The sequence below is a fragment of the Misgurnus anguillicaudatus genome, chromosome 8 (assembly GCF_027580225.2).
Source record: "Misgurnus anguillicaudatus chromosome 8, ASM2758022v2, whole genome shotgun sequence".
In the NCBI taxonomy this organism is placed as follows: Eukaryota; Metazoa; Chordata; class Actinopteri; order Cypriniformes; family Cobitidae; genus Misgurnus; species Misgurnus anguillicaudatus.
In genome coordinates this window covers 10,008,085-10,029,985 of record NC_073344.2, presented here as the reverse complement: position 1 = coordinate 10,029,985, position 21,901 = coordinate 10,008,085, and the positions used below count along the sequence as shown (strand labels likewise).

At 36.3% G+C, this 21,901-nt stretch overlaps 1 protein-coding gene across 1 annotated transcript; it reads right to left on the bottom strand.

Annotated features, from left to right (window-relative positions):
• Positions 1 to 2,359: 2,359 nt before the first annotated feature.
• il23r (interleukin 23 receptor) lies at positions 2,360 to 17,472 on the bottom strand. Its single transcript, XM_055214242.2, has 17 exons — positions 17,031 to 17,472; positions 16,654 to 16,880; positions 16,043 to 16,271; positions 15,466 to 15,738; positions 15,082 to 15,205; positions 14,839 to 14,999; positions 14,564 to 14,697; positions 14,315 to 14,471; positions 13,581 to 13,663; positions 11,945 to 12,149; positions 10,908 to 11,096; positions 10,696 to 10,794; positions 9,320 to 9,475; positions 6,576 to 6,758; positions 4,969 to 5,056; positions 4,602 to 4,692; positions 2,360 to 4,281 (listed from the first exon to the last, which is right to left on the bottom strand). The coding sequence occupies exons 3-17, from the start codon at positions 16,155 to 16,157 to the stop codon at positions 3,697 to 3,699; spliced, it is 2,643 nt and encodes an 880-aa protein (XP_055070217.2). The 5' UTR covers positions 16,158 to 16,271; positions 16,654 to 16,880; positions 17,031 to 17,472; the 3' UTR covers positions 2,360 to 3,696.
• Between the last annotated feature and the right edge of the window lie 4,429 nt (positions 17,473 to 21,901).

Sequence of the window (21,901 nt, the reverse complement as noted above, 5' to 3'; positions counted from 1 at the left end):
GAACGTAAAAACAACAACAACATAACTTCGTTTCACAATGCACCATACGTCATTGGAAACCCCAGATATAAAACAAAAATACATTTTTGCTTAGTAAATATGATCTGGGGAACAAAGTGAAGCAATGGATTCCTACAGGTTTATTTTTAGGTTAAACAATAGTATTGCTTTCAAACAAAGTTTCCTCTAGGGAAAACTAGAATGTTACTAGAAAGAATATCAGTCATTTGTTTCTTTACGACTTCAAGAGATAAAGTTTTAAAAATATTCTTTTTGAAATCACTTTTTTAACACATATTTGGGTCTCTAGAATCCAAAACAACAAAGCAAACCTAAGTTACCTTCAGAGGTAGTTCTCTCTCAGACTTATGTAAAATATTTTTTGCTGTCTTGCATTATAGGCCTTAACATGAACTCACTAAATATGCATGTTACTTGAAAGATTTTTACCATTTGTTCTCTGGATCAGAATCATTAAAGCAACATACATGCCTTTTTAAGGTCAGGCAGCCCCTAAGTCCCCACATATTTATCTCATCTTGTGTCATCAATGCCACAATAACAAAGTGGAATTTTGCTATGATATCATGTGTATAAAGTTCAACACGTGCTGCAGATAAGCTGACACCGTTTCTTAAGATGTTCAACCGTGTTCTTGAGAGTGGCATGAGAACTTTCTCAGGAAGTTTTAAAAACAGCTTTGCGGTGCAGTTGTCTCTGCAAGGCAAGATGGTGTGTAACTGTGTACACACATGAACCTCTTGGGACCCACTGGCTAATTGAGCATGGCATGGTATAAATAACACAAAAGATTACTATTATCTGACTGAGCTGACAATAATAAACAGTAACATTTCTACCATGTTAAAATCCGTGCATTATATTTAATATTTGGTGCTAAGTAGATTCAATCTCTGGACTATCAGTGGCTATCAACATCACTCCTGTAAACTAACAAACAAAAATAAAGGTGTGGCTCCTGCTCAATGAGCTTTGAAACAGCTGTGTTTCTTGTAGAAGTTTAAATTTCATGCTAAATTTCCCCTAAAACTATTTAGTATGTAGTCCCTTGGGACCCTTAAACAGTCTGTGCAAAAAATCTGAGCTCTTCGTGTGTAAACACAGGTTGTTAAAAAGCATGCAAATACATTTAATAAAATTATTTGATAAAAGAACAAATCTTATGTCTGTCTTACGGCTAGTATAACACATTAAAGGGGACATATCATGAAAATCTGACTTGCATGTTTAAGTGCTATACTTGGGTCCCCAGTGCTTCTATCAACCTAATTCCAACCGTCCTCTGCAAACATGTGAAAAAATACAAAAGATCATTAAAATTTGGCTCCCCTTGTGATGTCAGTAGGGGATCTTATTATTAGAGAGAGAGAGAGAGCTGTTTACACTTGGGATTAACATGCGCTTTCGTCGATCGGATCACAAGTGGACGACGTTAATGCCAGGTGTAAACGGTGTTCAAAACGTTTTGAACGCGTCCACTTTCGACCACTTTCAACCACATCCAGAGGTAGTCGAAACCCCTTTCAATCAAATTGCTTTTGCTTGTGTAAACGCACATGTGGTTGAATGTGTTCGAACAGCCACACGCGACCGCCTTCTCTCCACCCATTTATCTTATCTGAGATACTAAACACAATGTTTTACGTCTTTTCTGACTTCTGGCGCGAACACACAGCGAAAACGCTATTTTTAGCCTTTCATTGATAAAAACAAAGCGGCTGATCTCCGCAGTTTCATTTTGCAAGCGTGTGAAAATTGCGCAATCCTATTTCATCAATTGCGCTGAAAATTCAGAGAAAGCTGTATACATGTACAAAACACTGTGCAGCATGTATACTTGCTAAACAAGCAGCGGACTCTGACATAATATTAGTTCGCATCCATATAAACTCATCATTACTCCCGCTCGCGTTTGAATGACAGCGGAGAGACTCGCCCACCGTCTCGTAGACCGCCCCCTCACAGTATTCAGGACAGAAGCGGTCGAAAGTGGACAAAAGAGACGGATTTAAATACCAGGTGTAAACGTGATGTGTCTCTCTCGTCCACTTGTGATCAGATTTAAGAAAACACATCTTAATACCAAGTGTAAACAGCCCCAGAGAGAGAGAGAAATTGAGTTTCAATTTCAACAAACCAGCATTATGGCGATCATTGTTTGCATTTTATCATCTCATTTGCATTTTAAAGGACACACCCAAAAACAGCACATTTTTGCTCACACCTACAAAGTGGCAATTTTAACATGTTATAATAATTATCTATATAGTCTTCTAAGTTAAAACTTCACATAATATACTCTGGGGACACCAACAATTTATTTTCCATCTTAAAAAAGTCTTGTGAAATGTCACCTTTAATACACATTTCAGCATGAACACATATACAGCAAACAGAGCCAAAAGTACAGATTGATTAAATCTTTAATACACTCTCAGAATAAAGAAAGTACAAGAAAGTACAAAAGTTGTCACTGGGGTGGTACATCTTTAAAAAGTACACTTCTGTACCTTAGAGCAATGGTTCACATTCCGACCTCCCAAGTCTTTAGGCCCCAATCCCAGAATGTTTTGGATGTCTCATTATGAAAAACCTGATTCCACTCATCAAGCTCCTTCCAGAATGTTTGAAATGTTTCCTTTATTAAAGGTGCAGTCTGAAAATTTTAGAATGATTTTTTGACAGCAATGCAATATAATATAGATAACTATGTTTTCAGTGATGTATAAAGACCTTATAAAATTAACATTGTTTTTATTACCTTAAAATGAGCCGTTTTTATCTACATACACCACGGGTCCCCGTACATGGAAGCCGCCATTTTGCGGCATCATTTTTCTACAGTAGCCCTAAACAGACAAACTGCTCTACAGAGGGCATTTGTCACTACGATGAGCCAAAGTCTAAGACGATGACATGTTTGTCCTGTGTCGGCTACCGTAGCTTCTCTATGTGCTTCGAAAGAGAGGGTTCAATATGCAACCTCACCACTAGATGCCACTAAAATCTACACACTGTACCTTTAACACACTAACAAGCTGATAAATTAAATCAAGTGTTTTATATGTGGAAATATTTTGGGAGTTGGTAACCACTGCCTATACTGTTACCCCAAGGTACCTATCTGTTGCTCAAAAGTACATAATAGGACCTTTTAAAAAGGTACCATCCCAGTGAGAACTTTTGTACCATTTATTCTGAAAGAAGCAATATGCACCATAGAGACTTGTTGCTATAAAATCATCAAAAAATAATGCTTGACGTATATCATGGTGCAAGCCTCTTTGGTCACTTTGTGCAAGTCCTAAAACATTCTTCAAGTTTTTTAGGTTTTCAAGGTTATTTAGTTTAAAATGCTTAAACTACAATTCATTATCCTATGCTGTTTCTTTCAGCACACACAGAATTAAAATATCATTGTACAAAACAACAGTTAGTTCCTGTCCTCCCATCCCAGGCATTGCAAAAGTGCTGATATTTCCTTTAACAGCACAAAAAAAATCTCATAGTTTGTTTCACTGCAAGTGCCTGTGTTTGTTTTCAAAGGTACTTGCCCCATTTCCACTGAAAAGGCAAGCATTTTGCATTGTTGCTATGTCAGGATTATCGATGCTTAGACAAATGCATGTTTGCTGATGACAGGACATATGCAAAGCAATCCTTTACAAAGAGCTCCTAAACATCTTCCGGCGTTAAAAACCTAAAACAAATCCCTTGTGGGGAGTATGGACTGGAATTAATCAGACAGCTCTCCATTTCACTGTGTACAGTTTGGCTTATGAAAGAACTCTGTCCTAACTCATCTGCTTCCACATTCTTCCCATCATTCTCCATTCCTTCATCGTTATGTGAGGCTGGGTGTGGGTGAGGGGTTGAAAGGAAGCTTCCAAGAACGCTTAAGGATCCGAGACCTCCATCCATAGTTAAGAAGCTATTGAGACGGCTATTTATCACAGGAATGCTGGTTAAATCCCAACTGAAATCATAAGGCACGGGTGATGGAGACATCAGCAAGGAAAACTGGTCCTCGTCGTCCTCCTTTACCTCTTCTTCTGTTGTCTCATAGACGTCTTCTGTTCTCTGTGGCTTATAGGGACATTCTATACAACTTTGCCTCTCCACAGGTGTTTCCGGGACATCTTCATGAAGCACAGTTGGGTAAGAATCTTGCCTCTCCCAGGATGGATTAACTTCTTCAACAGGAGTTAAGGGAGGATCATTGTCCCAAGGAAGAGGTTCCCATGCACTGTAACTCTCATCCTAAAACAAATAAAATGGCATACATGATGGAAACACGTATCTGATGAAAATGACATTATTTACACAAATAAGTGTGAGCAAATCTAGATTGCAACATTTTAACCCATTTCCCAGACTGTAGACGACTCTGGGCCGGATCCGCACCAGACTCAGCAGCCAAAGTAATGCAGATCTGGCCCAAAGTCATTTGCTGTCTGTCTATATGAAACTATTTTAAGTCTGTGAGAAATTTAGTGTTCAAAAAGAGGAATTAATATGAGGAAATAACAAATGTTAGAAAAGTGAAGCTGTGTGAAATGACTCTTTAAGCATATTGTTACCTTAAGTAGTTTTATAGCATTGCTATTATCAAATTTGGGTAAATTTTCAAAAAGCCATGAGACTCCCATTGACATACACATCTTCATCATTCTGTAAAAAGAGAATTTAACACACAAGATAACCAGTTAAAAACAAACAAAATGTCTGCGCCATTATAAACAGCTTAAAATATTATGTGTAGGTTATAGTAATTGCTTTTTATCATCTATAAATCAGTATGTGTTGTTTTGAAAACACAGAATGCATGATCTGAATGATTATGACTGTTACATTATGAAAGACTACAGACATTAACCACTTTGTGAAACTGCGCATACAGTAGTTTAGATGCTGAGTAAAACCATAACCCCTCATTTAGCACATCACCTTTGCCGTACACACTTTAGGTACATCAGGTTTGCAAGGATCACCATAGGAACGGCAGCCACCAAACAAAATCCAGCTATCATTTTATCTGTAATGTTGAGAAACACAAAAATTGGTATTTTGGTATATTTTAAATGCATGAAATTCATATACAGTTTTTGAGTTTGGGAGACACACTTCTTGAAGTGGTTTAAAGGGACATTCCACGGTTTTTGAAAATAGGCTCATTTTCCAGCTCCTCTACAGTTAAACATTTGATTTTTACCATTTTGGAATCCATTCAGCCGATCTCCAGGTCTGGCGGTATCACTTTTAGCATAGCTTAGCATAATCCATTGAATCCGATTTGACCATTAGCATCAGGCTCAAGAAGGATCAAAGAGTTTTGATATTTTTCCTATCTTATTTAAAACTTGACTCTTCTGTAGTTACATCGTGTAGGTACTAAGACTGACGGAAAATTAAAAGTTGCGATTTTCTAGACCAATATGGCTAGGAACTCATTCCGGCGTAATAATAATCAAGGACTTTGCTGCTGTACCATGGCTGCAGCAGGCGCAATGATGCAGTGCATGAAAATAGTCCCCTTGGTTACTTTCAATAAAGAGGATGCACATGACGTCACCTTCTGCGAAAGTGACTGCAGTTACGCCCACTGAGTGGCAAAAGACAGAACTAACAATACACAATTGGGGCAAAAATAAGTTAGTTGATATAAAACGCTATATTGTGCTGACTAAAGGTGGTCGCACACCGGCCGCGCAGCTCAGCGCCGCGCCGCGTCTAGGACAACTCGGAGGTATCGTAAACCGGAAGTGAACATTAAATAGCGCGAGCTTCGTCAGATAGCATCTACTTCAAAATGCAAAATATACGTTAGCAGCAAATGTTAAAGGCGCTTTAAGCGAATCCGTGTGACATTACTTTTTGTTGATGTTTGAACTGTTTTCAAACAAACGGAGCGTAGCTAACTCCTCCCCCTCCTCCTCCCTTCCGTGCTTTCATGAACGCGCCCGACCCACACCCCCAAATCCTTCTTGTCGTTTATTGGCTGGAACACTTTGTTATCGTTTATGGTGGTAGGTTTGGCCACTTTGTTTTTATTGCAGTTTGTGGAACCTAGGCTGTCTACAGAGATCACGTTTTTTTACAGTGATCAGCGGACAGGCAGCAAGCAGATAGTGAGGAGATGTTTGCTGTATGTAACAAAAAAATGTTATTCGCTTAGAGCACCTTTAATTGTTAATGATTTCAGACAAATATGATTATATTATGAAATATTATTTAATGTTAAACTATGTGAGTGATGCTCTGTGGCAAAACAGGGATTTGAGCAACTTCTGACAGTCTATACTCTATGCTTCCTGTGTGCGATCCCCTTAAGTGTGCACTTCTTGACCCTCATGTATATACTGATAAGTGGATAACATGCCACTGTAATGATAATTCACTAATAATGAATTTTATCTGTTACGCTGTTACAACTGTGTTTTCTATCAAATGCTTTAAACCTTTTCCATTGCAATGTGGCTGAGGTATTCGGATTTGACTTCAATGTTTTAAACAGGTGATCCTGCACTGTTTTGTCGCAAATGACCTTCATGTACCTGTATCCTTATTTCTTTCAAACATCTTTCCACATGTCAAGCTCCTGTGAATATAGCAGGTGGAGGCTTTTCCTTTGGGTCCTTCACCCGCAGAGTTCCACGCAGAGACCAGGACATCAAAACTTTCCAGCGGATCCTGCAACTTCCAACTCAAAGATCTAGGAAATGCTGAAGGCAGCGTTGCTGCAAGTAGAAACACAACGTAATGAGATGAAACATACACATACAGAAATGCCAATATTTCATGTAGTGCAAGGGGGTAGCAATGCCAAAATCATTGTTTTATTACCACACTGTAAAAAAAGGAAGCATGAGGTTAAAACAACTTGGTTTTGCAAATCAATTCAACCCACTATTTTAAGTTTTGACCTAGTTGACATAACTTATAAAAACAAGTTGAAATTGTTTATTTGCAGAGCCGAAACAATGCGATTTCATCATTTTCGCACCTTCTCAAGGCCGCACGATGCGAAGCTCAACAAAACACTCATTTAGCCCATCATGTGTGTGGCTCGTCATGCCAAAATATGCGTTCAGCGCGTCATGTAAACTTATGTGCATCACGTGTCATGTCAAAATACGTGCCTGCTGCAGGCGCTTCAAAGGGGTTTGCGTTTGTCAAATACTCATTTAATCTCATGTGTAATCAGAGTTTGGTGTTAAGTTATTGTCTTGCGAGTATTTTGTGAACGTTAGCGTCTCTTTTATCATAAACCCTTTCGACACGTGCAACAGGGACGCATCTTGACACGACACATGATGCGCACAGGATCACATGATGCACCGAACACACATTTTGACATGACGAGCCACACACACGACAATCCAAAGACATATTTTGAATTTGCGCCCCTCGGAAGAGAGGTCACCGGCCGCCACTGTTTATTTGACAGCAGGGAATATACAAACTCATACACAACATTTATACTAAGTGCACTGTACTGTAGATTGCATGGATAAAACTTTGTTAATTTCTTTATTTATTAAGACAACATTAAGATATGCTTCCTACACACTCTGTTTGGTTTACTTTAGCTGGTTGCCAGTTAGCAGACTGTCAGTTTCTCTTTGAATCATACTTTCACATCTTGATGTGAATAATACTAGTAGTGAAGACGGCTTCAGGGATACGGGTCAAAGATCTTACAATAACGGTATTAAGAAATATAAAGGTTACTTTTATTGATATTGCTATATATATAAAAAAATTAGGTTTAGATATAAACCTTCTAGCTGTAAGTCTTAATATATTTAAAGGCTGACGGTATTTAAAGTACGTTTTTCTGTTACATAACACATAGTCAAACCAACCCTAACACTAAACATGCAACCGTTTAGTTGGGTGGGAATATTTAACACTTTTACAAAACTGTTGTTCTTTTTTCGCCTGTTCTGCATTTTTCGACGTTTACACCACGAGATGTAAACAGACTATTTTTTGGAAACTTTCTGACCAAGTTACAAGTTCTAGTGTCTGTTTTAAAGCTCGGTTGAAGTAGCTTTACACTGGAAAAGACACAAACACTTTGCGCATAGCCACATGTCTTCCGCTGCTGCCTCTACTTCCTGTCGTGCCTCAAGCCGCATGTTAAGAATAGCTGCTCGGTCTTAGTTGAGCCAGTCTTAGCTGCAGCACTAATAAAGCATTTAAACAACACAGAAGACGACAGGGAACATTAATTCACTTGAAAATTGACTGCCTCTTATAGCTAACGCTTTTATGAAACCATTCAGACAATAAAATACAATATCAAGTCAATAATATGCAAGTACAGTACCACACAAGACTATGCGGGGCACACACACACCCACTCATTTATAAACCGCATTGTACTTTCTAATAGTTTTGAGCCACCACAAGTATTTTGTAAATTTAGAAATTGAAAGTTACTCTCATCTGCCGTAGCCCTAAGAAAGTGGGGCCCATCAATGAACAGTTTTCAGTTTCACTTCAATGTGATATGAGGGCCCGTCCCTTTAAGAATGATGTATATTTTCCACCACGCATCCGTTTACTTTTGGAATAGTAAATAATATCTCGAGTTCTATATTATAAATAACAACGTCAACCAAACCCTGCTATAAATAAAGTTAAAGTGGATGTTAGTTTTAGTTTAACCGTCAACGCTAAACTTCCCTACATGGTTACTTTGACCTTAAGCAGATGCAACTATAGATTATAGAGACTTTAAATCATGCACTGCTGCAACATGATTTAATAGCGAAATTATCTAGAACTATCAATCCAAATTTAACCAGCTAATTTACATGAACAGTTATACATTGCAAACTCATAAAACTCGCTCTTCATCATATGCAGACAAGTAATGCAAGTGTAGAGGAGTGAGGTTACTGGAAGAGGATGTGAACATTTTCAGTAAATGGTGGAAAACCCTGCCATCAAACTGTGGGCGTGACAGTGATGAGTCTCAAACCGTAGACAGGTAGTATTTCCATTTGCTTAAAGTATAAAGGTGCACTGGGTCGCTTGTGGGGTCAGTTTAAAGGCAACTGTACTGTAGTGTCGAACAAACAGAACTAAACGAAATTTGTGCAATGTACATTTTTACAGCATTGAGATAACAAACTGAAATAAGTAAATGAAAAAAAAAAATGTATATACCTAAATGCTAAATAATATGTATGTATGTAAAAGATATGTATAGTATCACACTTTTACTCCAGTCTCATAACCAGACAAACCACGAAGCTCACAACAACAGACAAATAACTGTACTACTCACTGTTCTGAAGGAGCATCTTGTTTTTGTGTCTTTGAAAGTAAATGGTGTAGTGTGTGATAAATCCTCGCTGTTTCTCTTGATCTAACTCTTTCCATTCGATGAGGATGTGCTTGTCTCCTATAGGATTGATTGATACATCTGGACCTCCTAATGGCTCTGAAAATAAGGAAATCATTCGAGATTGACTTTAATCACTGACCAAGAAAAGAAATAACACATTAGCTAACATGACAAGTTTTGTATTAGTTTCATAAAATAATAAACTGACTTATTTTTACCATAACAGCAATTTAATATTAAACAATCTTTTGCAAAACTCCTTGTGGCTGTCTACACAAAGGTTGACAAGTGTATTGACATGCATAAAGAAATGTACTGACTGAAAACACTGTTCAATCTTTTGGTCACAATCTCTATTCATTTTTGGATCATGCTTTCTTTTTCCTTTCATTTTTACCCAGCAGATATAACAAAGTTTGGGGGTCAAAATTCGAAGATATTTTAATGTATATATTCTAATAAATCTTTGGTGTCCCCAGAGTACGTATGTGAAGTTTTAGCTCAAAATATCATATACATAATTTATTATAGCATGTTAAAATTGCCACTTAGTAGGTGTGAGCAAAAATGTGCTCTTTAGAATGCAAATCAACTGATCTTTGCACTAAATGGCAGTGCCGTGGTTGGATAGTACAGATTAAAGGTTGTTATTATCCCCCTCTGACATCACAAGGGGAGCCAAATTTCAATCAGCTATTTTTTTCACATGATGCAAAGAATGGTTTACCAAAACTAAGTTACTGGGTTGTTCATTTTTACATTTTTTTAGGTTGATAGAAGTGCTGTGGACCCAGTTATAGCACTTAAAAGGGGTAATACCAATTTGACTTTATAAGTGCTATAATTGGGTCCACAGTGCTTTTATCAATCTAGAAAATGTGAATAAGATCAACACAGTAACTTAGTTTTGGTAAACCATTCTCCACAAGCATGTGAAAAAATAGGTCATTAAAATTTGGCTCCCCCGGTGATGTCAGTAGGGGATAATACCGCCCCTTTATCTGCACAATCCAACCACGCCACTGCCATTTAGTGCAGAGATCAGCTCACATTTTTGCACAACTGCACATTTTTGCACACACCTACAAAATGACAATTTTAACTGGCTAGAATTAATTTTCTATATGAGATTTTGAGCTAAAACCTCACATATGTACTCTGGGGACACCAAAGATTTATTTGACATCTTAAAAAAGTCTTGTGAAATGTCCCCTTTAAGTCTGAAACTAACATGCAAAACGATTTTTTGAAAAAACTCAGATTTGATTTTTGACTGAAAGCCTTAAAGTTACAGATGTACAGCAGTTGTAACTTACTCTTTTCTTTTGAATAAACTTGACGAAATGCAGGGTATGAAATTCCACTGGTTTCTTCAATATATAATGAAATGTTATACAAGACACCATCTTGCATACCTGAAAGTATAGTTTCAGATTAGTTGAAGTACTTTAAAATCAAATCAGCATATAACTTTATCCAGTATTACAAAGATCTGCACATCTCCAAATATATTTAAAATACTCCTCACCTTCCAGGAATGTATTATTGTAGTCTTTGCCTAATCTCTTCCATTGTAAAGCCATTGGGCTCTGTTGCCACTGGATTACAATACCCATAATTCTTTCCAAACCCTCTCTGTAATGAGATAAGTCCCAACCTAAACGCACAGCGCCCCCTGGTGCTGGAGATAAATGTGTTATGATGGGGGCCGGTTTACCTGTGATGCACATACAAAAATATATAAATAACACTTTCACAGATGGAGATTATTTAAAGGGATAACTCATTTTTAAACCTGTATAACTTTTTTTGTGCAGAACACATAAAGAAAATATTTAAGTAGAACAGCGGTGACCAAACACAGGCACCCATTAACTTGAATGGACACACAACTACTAAGACATAAATATCTTCTTTTGAGCTCCACAAAAAATGAGTCACATTTTGTTTGACATGAGAGTTAATAAATCTTGACATAATATTTATTTTTGGATGAACTACTCAAAGTTTCTCACTCAAATATTTAAGTATAATCAACTTGGAAGTAAGTTGCGCCTCCTGCAGCCATGTTACAACAGCAAAGTCCTTGATTGTTACACCAGAAAGAGAGTATAGTTTCTAGCCATATCTGCCTAGAAACTCGCAACTTTTAATTTTCTGTCGGTCTTAGTACACGATGTAACTACAGAAGAGTCAAGTTTTAGGAAAAATATTGAAACTCTGATTATTTTTGAGCGCCATGCTAATGGTCTAATCAGATTCAATAGATTATGCTATATGCTAAAAGTGCTAGCGCCAGACCTGGAGATCACCTCAATGGATTCCAAAACTGTAAGAATCAAATGTTTAACTCTAGGGGAGTTGGAAAATGAGCATATTTTCAAAAAAAGAGTGTCCCTTTAAAAATATGAGCAAATTTGTTTTTGCGTTTTAACAGTGTATCCCTTTAATTTTGCTATCTGCAAAAATCTTTCTTTGTATTTCAATATGTGTCAAATTCAAGAATCATATGAACCTAATTTAAGAAAATTGATCAATGCTTGATTTAAACAAGCAGGTTCTCACCTGTATATAACAAGTTGACAGGTGCTGAGGGGGAGGAGCCAGAGGATGTAACAGCACTGACGTTAATCTCTGTTACTTTCAGAGAAAGCCGAAGTGTGTAATGAGTGACGTGAGCTGAGCAGTTCAATTCATGGACTCTGCGTTTTTCTTTATAAGATAACTTGTATTGTAACAAACCTCCGCTGTTATTGTCTGGTGTATAGGGCTGGAAGATTAAAGAGAGACAAATAGTCACTAATGGTCTAAGCAGCAAGTCAAATCATGCAGATCAGGCCTGTCCACATCATCACTGATGAACTTAAGTTGAATCTCTTTAAAAAGATTATATCATATTTATATCAAGTATATGGATCAATGACATGATGTTATTATTTTGTGTCTGTATGGATAAATTAAATGTAAAAGGGTTAAAATTCTTAACAAATTTGCAGATTACTTGCATAAATTCTCTTTTTTGAGGACCAGGTCTAAAATGTCGGGTTTTAATTCATTTTGAAAGAATATTTGGGGGATAGTTTCAAAAATGTCAATGTGGTGTAACCAGTCTGTGTCTGTTACGGCCCATGACCAACAATATTTTTAACCCCCGTAACAGTGTCAATTGTTGTAACTAGATTTTTTTTTAATTAAAGTATAAATATATTCATAAAAAATGTGGAATAAAATATAATCACCTAGTTTAGTGTATGATTTTTTACATACATTTTTACATCATTTGTCAAAGATTATTTAGAAAACAGACCTGTTTTCAGGATATGTCAGGACAAATATTACAAAAACGCATAAAAATTTACATTTAGAAATAACTAATAAAATGATATTTTAAAAATATATTTTTTATGATTACGCTTACATGCCATCAAGGTGGTTAAAATATTTAACATTTCTCATTCTTTGGCACAATTGGCGGTTACACCATTTGACATTTTCAGGTCCATTCTGTCTGAACTTTCATTAAAATGGTGCAAATTTAATTTTTTATGGCTAAACCGTTATTGTCACTGACCCATATTAGAAATATGTTGTAAATAAGAGATTTATATAATTTACCTACAAATAAAGCCATATCATTGTACATGAAATGAGGCAGGTTAGCTCACAGGGGCAAACTTAACCAGCTAAGCTTTTCACTATATTTCCGTAACCTGTTATTCTGCAAATCCGCCAATAGATGTCAGTATAAGACTAAGTGCTGTACAAGAAGTGTTGTGGTACAGTATAAATTTTATGATCTGCATTATGTGTACGACACTCACATGATATGATACAATACTTTATTCTCTACTATATATTTTTTCAGAGCCAGCACTGGAAGCAGGTGTCATTTGTGCTCTTGTGAAGTGCCAAATTACTTCTTCTGAAGTTTCCAGAAGCATTTTAACGCCCATTGTAACCATAAACATAATGTAAAAGCTAATAATGTTTAATTATTATTATTATTAATAGTTTAATTTTTTACTCTTAATTGTATTAATAATGAATGTTTAATTATTATTATTGTATTATTTAATTAATTATTATTGTTAATTGTATAATATTAATAATTTTTACTATTAATAAATTGTATTAATATGTACAGTATTTGCATTGAACCCAGTAACTTTGTTTAATAATTTTGATCAAATAATGCTATTACCTTCCAAAACACAGTAACATCCTGAAGCTGGTCCATGGTGTTCTTCGTAATTACTCTCCACACATCAAGTTTGGATGAGGGTGCTGGTATTGAATATAAAATATTGTCACAAACTGTACAAATAATATGTAATACACATTGATATGCACTGAAAAAAGGTACAAAACTACATTGTCTGTCACTGGGGTGGTACCCTAAGCTTTCCGTTTACAGGTATACCCCAAAAGGAACAACATTTCAATGTGTTGTATAGGGCCAGTGGTTCTCAAACTGGGGTCCGGGGCCCACAGGGGGGCCCCAGTTTTATGACATTTTATAAAATACATTAATTTAATTTCTGTGACATTAAACCTAAAAAATAAGGCAGCACTACTTTGTATAATTTAATGTTTTGTTTAATTAAAACGTGAAGTTTTAGAACTGTTTTTGTCATAAATTTTCTTTGGGGGGGGCCGCGAAGGAATGCACCGTACACAAAGGGGGCCGCACGCTGAAAAAGTTTGAGAACTACTGGTATAGGCTACCCATAAAAGTAAAAATATGAACCTTTAAGGGTACCAAAGTTTTGAAACATTTTTGTACCTTTTTATATGAAAATGTATACAACACTTGAATTTATCTATGAAGAAATTCAAAAATTACATTTATAAAATAGCATTTCAAATTGACGTCTAATGTATTTTATTCTCATATTCATTTGATTTATTAAAATAAATGTAAAAATCTTATATTACCTTTTCCAGGGATGGTTATATTGAAGGTGCGACTCCACATACTGCAGTTTGCTGAAGTGACACACACTCTTAGCTCAAGCTGATAGGGAATAAACGGCACCAAGCTTTCCTGCATTTGTATAAGTCCAGCTTGAAGCTCTATCACTGATCCCAGACCCTGATCAGTTACAACGGCAAAACCCATTGAGTCAGCTAAAAGGTACCAAAGACATATTTTTAAGTGTTATATTCCTGTCTTTTTTTACTTACCCAGTCCTGATTATTGTGTATGCTTCTGAACCTTAGGTCTGGTTTCGCTGAAGGGTCATCATCGCTCTTCCAGTGTATTATAAAGGAGTGGTTTTTAAACTCAACCTTTGTTATCTCTGGAGTGCTTGGAATCACTAAACAAGAACAATATTTTCAACGCCATAAAATGACATAAAATTCAGACTGAAGACTAAAAATGAGATCATGTAATCAAAACGAGAATGTTTGTGAGAATACACATGTCAAAAGGCTTCAGGAATGAGTAAATCTCTTACCGCTATCCAAAACTGAGAAGGTAAAAGTAGAGTTGGCCTCTCCTAATGCATTACGACCCTTAACATGAACTTGGTACGTCATGGTCTCATTAAACACAGATCGTGGAATAGAAACGTGACCATTTTTCATTTCATACAGGAGGGACTGAGATGTCCTTTCACTGTACATGGAAGAAAAGCAAAAACATATATATATTTCTTTTGAAATTCACAAAACCAAATCTGAATGAATTGCATACTTACTGCTTAAATTGTACTGTGTAGTTTGTCAATAAATGTGTTTCAGTTAAGACTCCCATAGAGCAGTTCACATACTCTGAATGTCGATGTGTGATACAGGCAAATTTTGTTGGTTTTGATGGTGGATCTAAAAAGAAAAATTCATTTTATTCATTACAATAAACCGCTTTTATTCAGTAAAAAAATACTAAAGTACAAAAGCTGTCAATTGGGCGATACCCTTTCAAAAAGTACACCCTTGTACCTAAAGGGTGCATATAAGTACCTGTAAGCTACATATTGGTACCTAAATGGTAGGACGTTTTTAAAGAGTACTGTTCAAGAGACAGCTTTTGTACCAGTCTTGTGAAATAGCATGCATGAATCTGGATGAATAAGTGAACTTACAGCCAGCCTTGAGATTTTGTCTGCAAACTAGGTGCCAATTATTATTCTCCTTCACCTTGCAGAGGACCCTGGGATTGGGCTGATTGACAATTATCTTAGTTGTTATAACAGAGCAATTAGATATTTCAAAAACTGTCTGTCCATCGATATCTATGGCAAATTGTCTGCCACAGCGTTCGGTGCTTGATTGGCAGTGTACAGTCAAGCTTGTGCCCATGTGGATGATGTCCGACTCTACTATCAACCTTCCAGCACAAACGACTCTATAGCAGCCTAAGCAGAGAGCGTCGATGAAACAACAGAAATGAACAAATGTAATGAAAGAAAGTAATCGGCATCCGGTAACAGATATTAAAAATACAATCATAGTTAATAGAACACAACTCGTATAACTTTATTTAAAATAAAAATGCACCATTTTTTTCAATCAACATATATTTTACTTATATATGTTACTTTAACTTAACAAATGAAGTTATGTCAACTTCTCACAAGTCAAAACTTAAAACAGTATTGACCAAGTTGTTTTAACTTTTTTACAGTTTACTAAACACAGCAGAATTAAATAGGTACTCACCACAGAGGTTGAGGTTAAAAAGTAGGAGGAACACCACTTGGCAAACTCCAATGAAAATATCCATATCATGCCTTTGTCGTCCTGTGCCTCTATGGTTAATAAATAGTGTGTCCATTATTTGTTTCCATATCTGTTTTTTCTTAGATTCTCTCACACGCAACAGTCAAACGTGTCCAAGATGCTTGTCATAAAGATGTCATGTTGTCATATCTTTGTCTTGAATACATTTCTGTAGAAGAATCAAAAAAAGAACCAACATGTACTGAATGTTACCAGAAATTGATAAGGATGTTCATGACCCGGTGTAAATAGTCAGCATTCTTGTGAGAACTACCTAACTTAGCTATAGCCTAATTGTTTATGTTGACCTGGTTTAATCAGACTTGCTTTGCTCTTTGAAGAGAGAATGACCTAGATTTGTGGTTTTTATGCATGTTCTGAAACTCTGAGAATTGGGTATAACATGTAGGCAACCTTCTTAAAACATTTTAGTCAGCAGTGACTAATTGCTTAAATGATTTTAAAATGTATGAAGATAAATGTACATTAAACATCCAGAAAAGGGCATATGTTTTTGGTGTGTTGTGAAAAAAAGATAAACAAACCCTTACCATTCCACATCTGCAAACCTAATTTGGACTCCTAATACGCTGGACCTCTGAAGAAGAGTTGTCTTGTAAAGTGTGTAGATACCATAATGTTAATTGGAGATGTGATGTGCAGTCTTTGAAGGTGTTTGTCTCCTGTGTTATTCCCATAATTCTTGCTCACCATCATGCTCGACGAGACTCAAAGCTTTAATAGTCACATCTAATGCTTAAGCTTTCAAACACCTGCGCTGGAAAGGATAGCACATAATTCAGACTTTGATCTGTCGCAATGCTGCCACGCACAGTTAAGAAGAGTCTATTGATCTTTAAATATGAATTTTATATACAAAACAGCTCTGTTTATGTTATTCAGACAACAGATAACACAAAATAATTACCCATGTCGTTCGCACATGTTCCCGTTCATGAAAGACAACCCGTGTGATCGCATCACCACAAACAGAGCCTTCCTGCTTGCCCCAGATTTCTTTGAGTGATCATTTTTGAGTTTCCATCTTCATATTCAAAGTATTTCTGGGGAAGCCCCATTGTGGTAAACTTGAGTTTCAGAGTAATACAAAGAATCTACTAGGACTTATTTAGTAAAAATGTTATTAATGAAAACAATAACATATTAAACTCTGCATAAATTGTGGAAAGAGCCATCCTGTTATTGACTGTAAAGGTTTGGAAACAAAAAAGTAAGAAATGATATTAGTCCCACAATTACAGTTAGTATGAAACTGACACATTATAAACCACAGGAAAATACAAAACCACACGTTTTAAATAAGTAATTATAAAAATATGAAAGAAGTTGTAGTTTACATTTTATTATTACTATTACTAAATGGGATGTTTTCTTGGCACACATTAGGCCACTTAGTGCCAATTCGGCATCGTTTAAATGCCACCGCCTACCTGAGCATTGTTTCTGACCATGTCCATCCCTTTATGACCACCATGTACCCATTCTCTGATGGCTACTTCCGGTAGGATAATGCACCATGTCACAAAGCTCAAATTATTTCAAATTGGTTTCTTGAACATGACAATGAGTTCACTGTACTAAAATGGCCCCCACAGTCACCAGATCTCAACCCAATAGAGCAGCTTTTGGTTGTGGGGGAACGAGAGCTTCGTGTCCTGGATGTGCATCCCACAAATCTCAACTGCAAAATGCTATCCTATCAATATGGGCCAACATTTCTAAAGAATGCTTTCAGCACCTTGTTGAATCAATGCCACGTAGAATTAGGGCAGTTCTGAAGGCGAAAGGGGGGCAAACACAGTATTAGTATGGTGGTCCTAATAATCCTTTAGGTGAGTGTAGTTACCATTTATTCATCTTTGTTAAAAATAAAAATAAAAATTCTGTCATCATTTACTTAAAACAGGAAACAGAAGCACCATTGACTTCTATTAGTAAGAAAAAATGGCAGTCAATGGTGCTTAAAAATGGTTTTGTAACATTGCACAAAATATCTTACTTTGTGTTTAGCAAAACAAAGAAATATCTACAGGTTTGTAACAGAATGAGGTGAGTAAATGACAGAATTGTATTTATTGTAAAAAATATAAGCTTATTGTAAAGTGGTACCACATATCTTAATAACTTTGAGGATATAAAATACTTTCCCTTTTCAAAGAGATAGATAAGATGCTTTAGGGTATTTCTAAAATGATCTACTCACAAAAATGTAGCAAAAACATCTTGACAGCAATTACTCATATCCCCTGCCATTTTTACTTCAAAGCAAGCTTGAAACTTTTAATCTATGAAATTTTTTTTCAGATCTTTAAAACCCCACTATTTCAAGACCTCTCAAATGCTGACATATTACTTTCATAATATGTTGATAAAAAGAAGTTATTTTTTAAAGATGTTATTTAACCATGTCTCTGACCTGATTATGCAACTTAACTAGATCACGTGTGTGCACCGTGTGGTCTTTTGACCTCAATTTCATTTAGGAAAACAGTTAGCACCTGCATAACCGATATGCAAATAAAAAAAATAGGTTATTTTTAAAATAACTAAAGGCTGTTTTCAAATAAGACAATAAACTATTGCATTGGGTTCTTAAAGCTTTTTTAAAGTTTAACATAAATTGAGAGTTTCCCAGACAGAGTTTAGATTAAGCCAGGCCTAGGCCTCAGTTGTTTTAGGAAATTTAAGTAGTCTTTACAAACATAAGTGTGAGTGGGGCACAAACTGACGCACCGTTAATGGTAACATGGCTACTTTACATATTTACAGGGCCAAGCATGTGCTTTTGGGATTTTTCTCTAACTGTCAGAAGATTATCTACTGTGAATTTGTGAAAAGTTTTGATCTGTTTATGTTAAGATATTAAACAAAGAGTGTTTTGGAGGCAAGTAAATTTCTTCATCTTATGTTTTTTTTTTCTCGATTTCTGAGTCCATATTATTTTAATCACTATCTTGTTACCTAAAACATAACATCATTTTGAAACATGTCAGTAACTTAGCTGGGTTTGAAAAAAATTACACAGCAGGGTTAGTTGTAACACAGTGTTACAATTAAGCCTCAGGTATACAATGATAATAAAATGAAAACAATTAAAATACTTTTAATCAAAATGATAACTGTTGATATATTATCTGGGGAAATTACTGACAATTATGATTTTTTGTCTGAATTTTGCAGCCCTTTAAAAAAAGCTATTTATATTGATGCATAATAGCCAACAAGGATGGTTAGCTAAAGGTAAGTCCCTTTATAGTCTAACTTTATAGGGCGGTTTCCCGGACAGGGATTAAACTAGTCCTAGCTAATAAATGAGCTGTCCAAACTAAAAACAACTTGTACTGACATATATTAAAATACATCAGTGCCCTTTGTTATGCTTCAAAATGCACACAAGTTATGTTTCAAGGCATGTTTGTTAAAAATAGTTATATGTCCTAATTAAACTAAGACCTAGTCCTAGCTTAAAAAAATCCCTGTCTGGGAAACCACCCCTAATGCCTGGCTCACACCACAGGATAATCGGGCCGAATTTACCCTGATTTTCCCCTCCCGAGAATCCGAGGGAAAATCGGGCAATGGACCTTGATCGGCTCCGAAGTTCGGCCCAGATTATCCTGTAATGTGAGACGTTTAAAAATCTAAACTTACACCTTCCGATATCCTCTCAAGCAAATTGGGGCCGCCCCAATGTGTTCATTTGACATGTGTGTTTAGATTGTGTAAAAAAGGTTAATCTAACACGTCACTACATGCATCCTGTAACAAAACAGTGGCACCGATATATCCAAAGACATGTCAGTGCAAGCTGTTTTCAGTGCAAGCTGTTTTGCCATTTAATCTGAGACTAGTCCGGGAAACTGCCCCTGCCCTTAAAGGAGACATATTATGAAAATCTGACTTTTTCCATGTTAAAGGGCTATAATTGGTTCCCCAGTGCTTTTAGCAACCTAGAAAATGTAAAAGTCTAAACCAGTAACTTAGCTTTGGTAAACCATTCACTGAAAGCATGTGAAAAACACGTAATTGAAATTTGGCTCCCCTGTGATGTCAGAAGGGGATAATACCGCCCCTTACTCAGCACTATCCATCCACGGCACTGCTATTTAGTGCAGAGATCAGCTCATTTGCATTTAAAGGGATACTCCATCGTTTTGTCATATTAAACTATGTTATTACCTTAAAGGAATAGTCTACTCATTTTCAATATTAAAATATGTTATTACCTTAACTAAGAATTGTTGATACATCCCTCTATCATCTGTGTGCGTGCACGTAAGCGCTGGAGCGCGCTGCGACGCTTCGATAGCATTTAGCTTAGCCCCATTCATTCAATGGTACCAATCAGAGATAAAGTTAGAAGTGACCAAACACATCAACGTTTTTACTATTTAAGACGAGTAGTTATACGAGCAAGTTTGGTGGTACAAAATCGCGCTTTTCTATGCGGATTTAATAGAGGAACTATATTTTATGGCGTAATAGCACTTTTGGGAGTACTTCGACTCGCCTGAAAAGTCCGCTCCCCTTCTCACTCTCATAATGGGAGAGGGAGGGTGTTACTGCGCCGAGTCGAAGTACTCCCAAAAGTGCTATTACGCCATAAAATATAGTTCCTCTTTTAAATCCGCTTAGAAAAGCGCTACGTTTTATTTTGTACCACCAAACTTGCTCGCATAACCACTCGTCTTAAACAGGAAAAACGTTGATGTGTTTGGTCACTTCTAACTTTATCTCTGATTGGTACCATTGAATGAATGGGGCTAAGCTAAATGCTATCGAAGCGTCGCAGCGCGCTCCAGCGCTTACGTGCATGCACACAGATGATAGAGGGATGTATCAACAATTCTTAGTTAAGGTAATAACATATTTTAATATTGAAAATGAGTAGACTATTCCTTTAACTAAGAAGAGTTGATACATACCTCTATCATCTTAGTGCGTGCACTTAATCGCTGTGCGTGCACTTAATCACTGTGGCCCATGGCGACACTTTGATAGCACTTAGCTTAGCCGAGTTCATTCCATGGTACCAAACCGAGATGAAGTTAGAAATGACCAAAAGCATAAACGTTTTCCCTATTTAAAACGGTAGTTATACGACCAAGTATGGTGCCACAAAATAAAACGTGACGCTTTTCTAACCGGGTTAAAAAGGGTAACTATACTGTATGGCGGAATAGCACTTTTGGGAGTACTTCGACTTGGCGCAGTAAAAAGTCACGCCTGAACAATGCGCTCCCCCTCTCCCTTTTATTATGACAGGGAGAGGGGAATAATATGATATTATGATAATAACATAGTTTATATGACAAAACGTTGGAGTATCCCATTAAAAGGACACACCCAAAACGGCACATTTTTGCTCACACCTACAAAGTGGCAATTTTAACATGCTATAATAATTATCTATATGCTATTTTGAGCTAAAACTTCACATTCGTACTCTGGGGACACCAAAGATTTATTGTACATCTTTAAAAAGTCTTGTGAAATGTCCCCTTTATTCTTGGGTTTAAAATTTCTAACATCTAAATTAAATGCTTTTAGTTCAATCTAAATATGATTTAGATACAATTGGAACATACTCACATCTGACACCATTATTTCCCATCTTGGAGTCTCGAGGAACAGGGTTGGGAAAAACTGTTAGTTGTAAATAAATGTTACTACTTTTGATTTAATGTATGCAACAAACTAAACGATATGTTAGTAATGTTTATCAATACGGGTTTTTATATGTTATATTTATAACATTTTTAAGTAGATTTAAATACA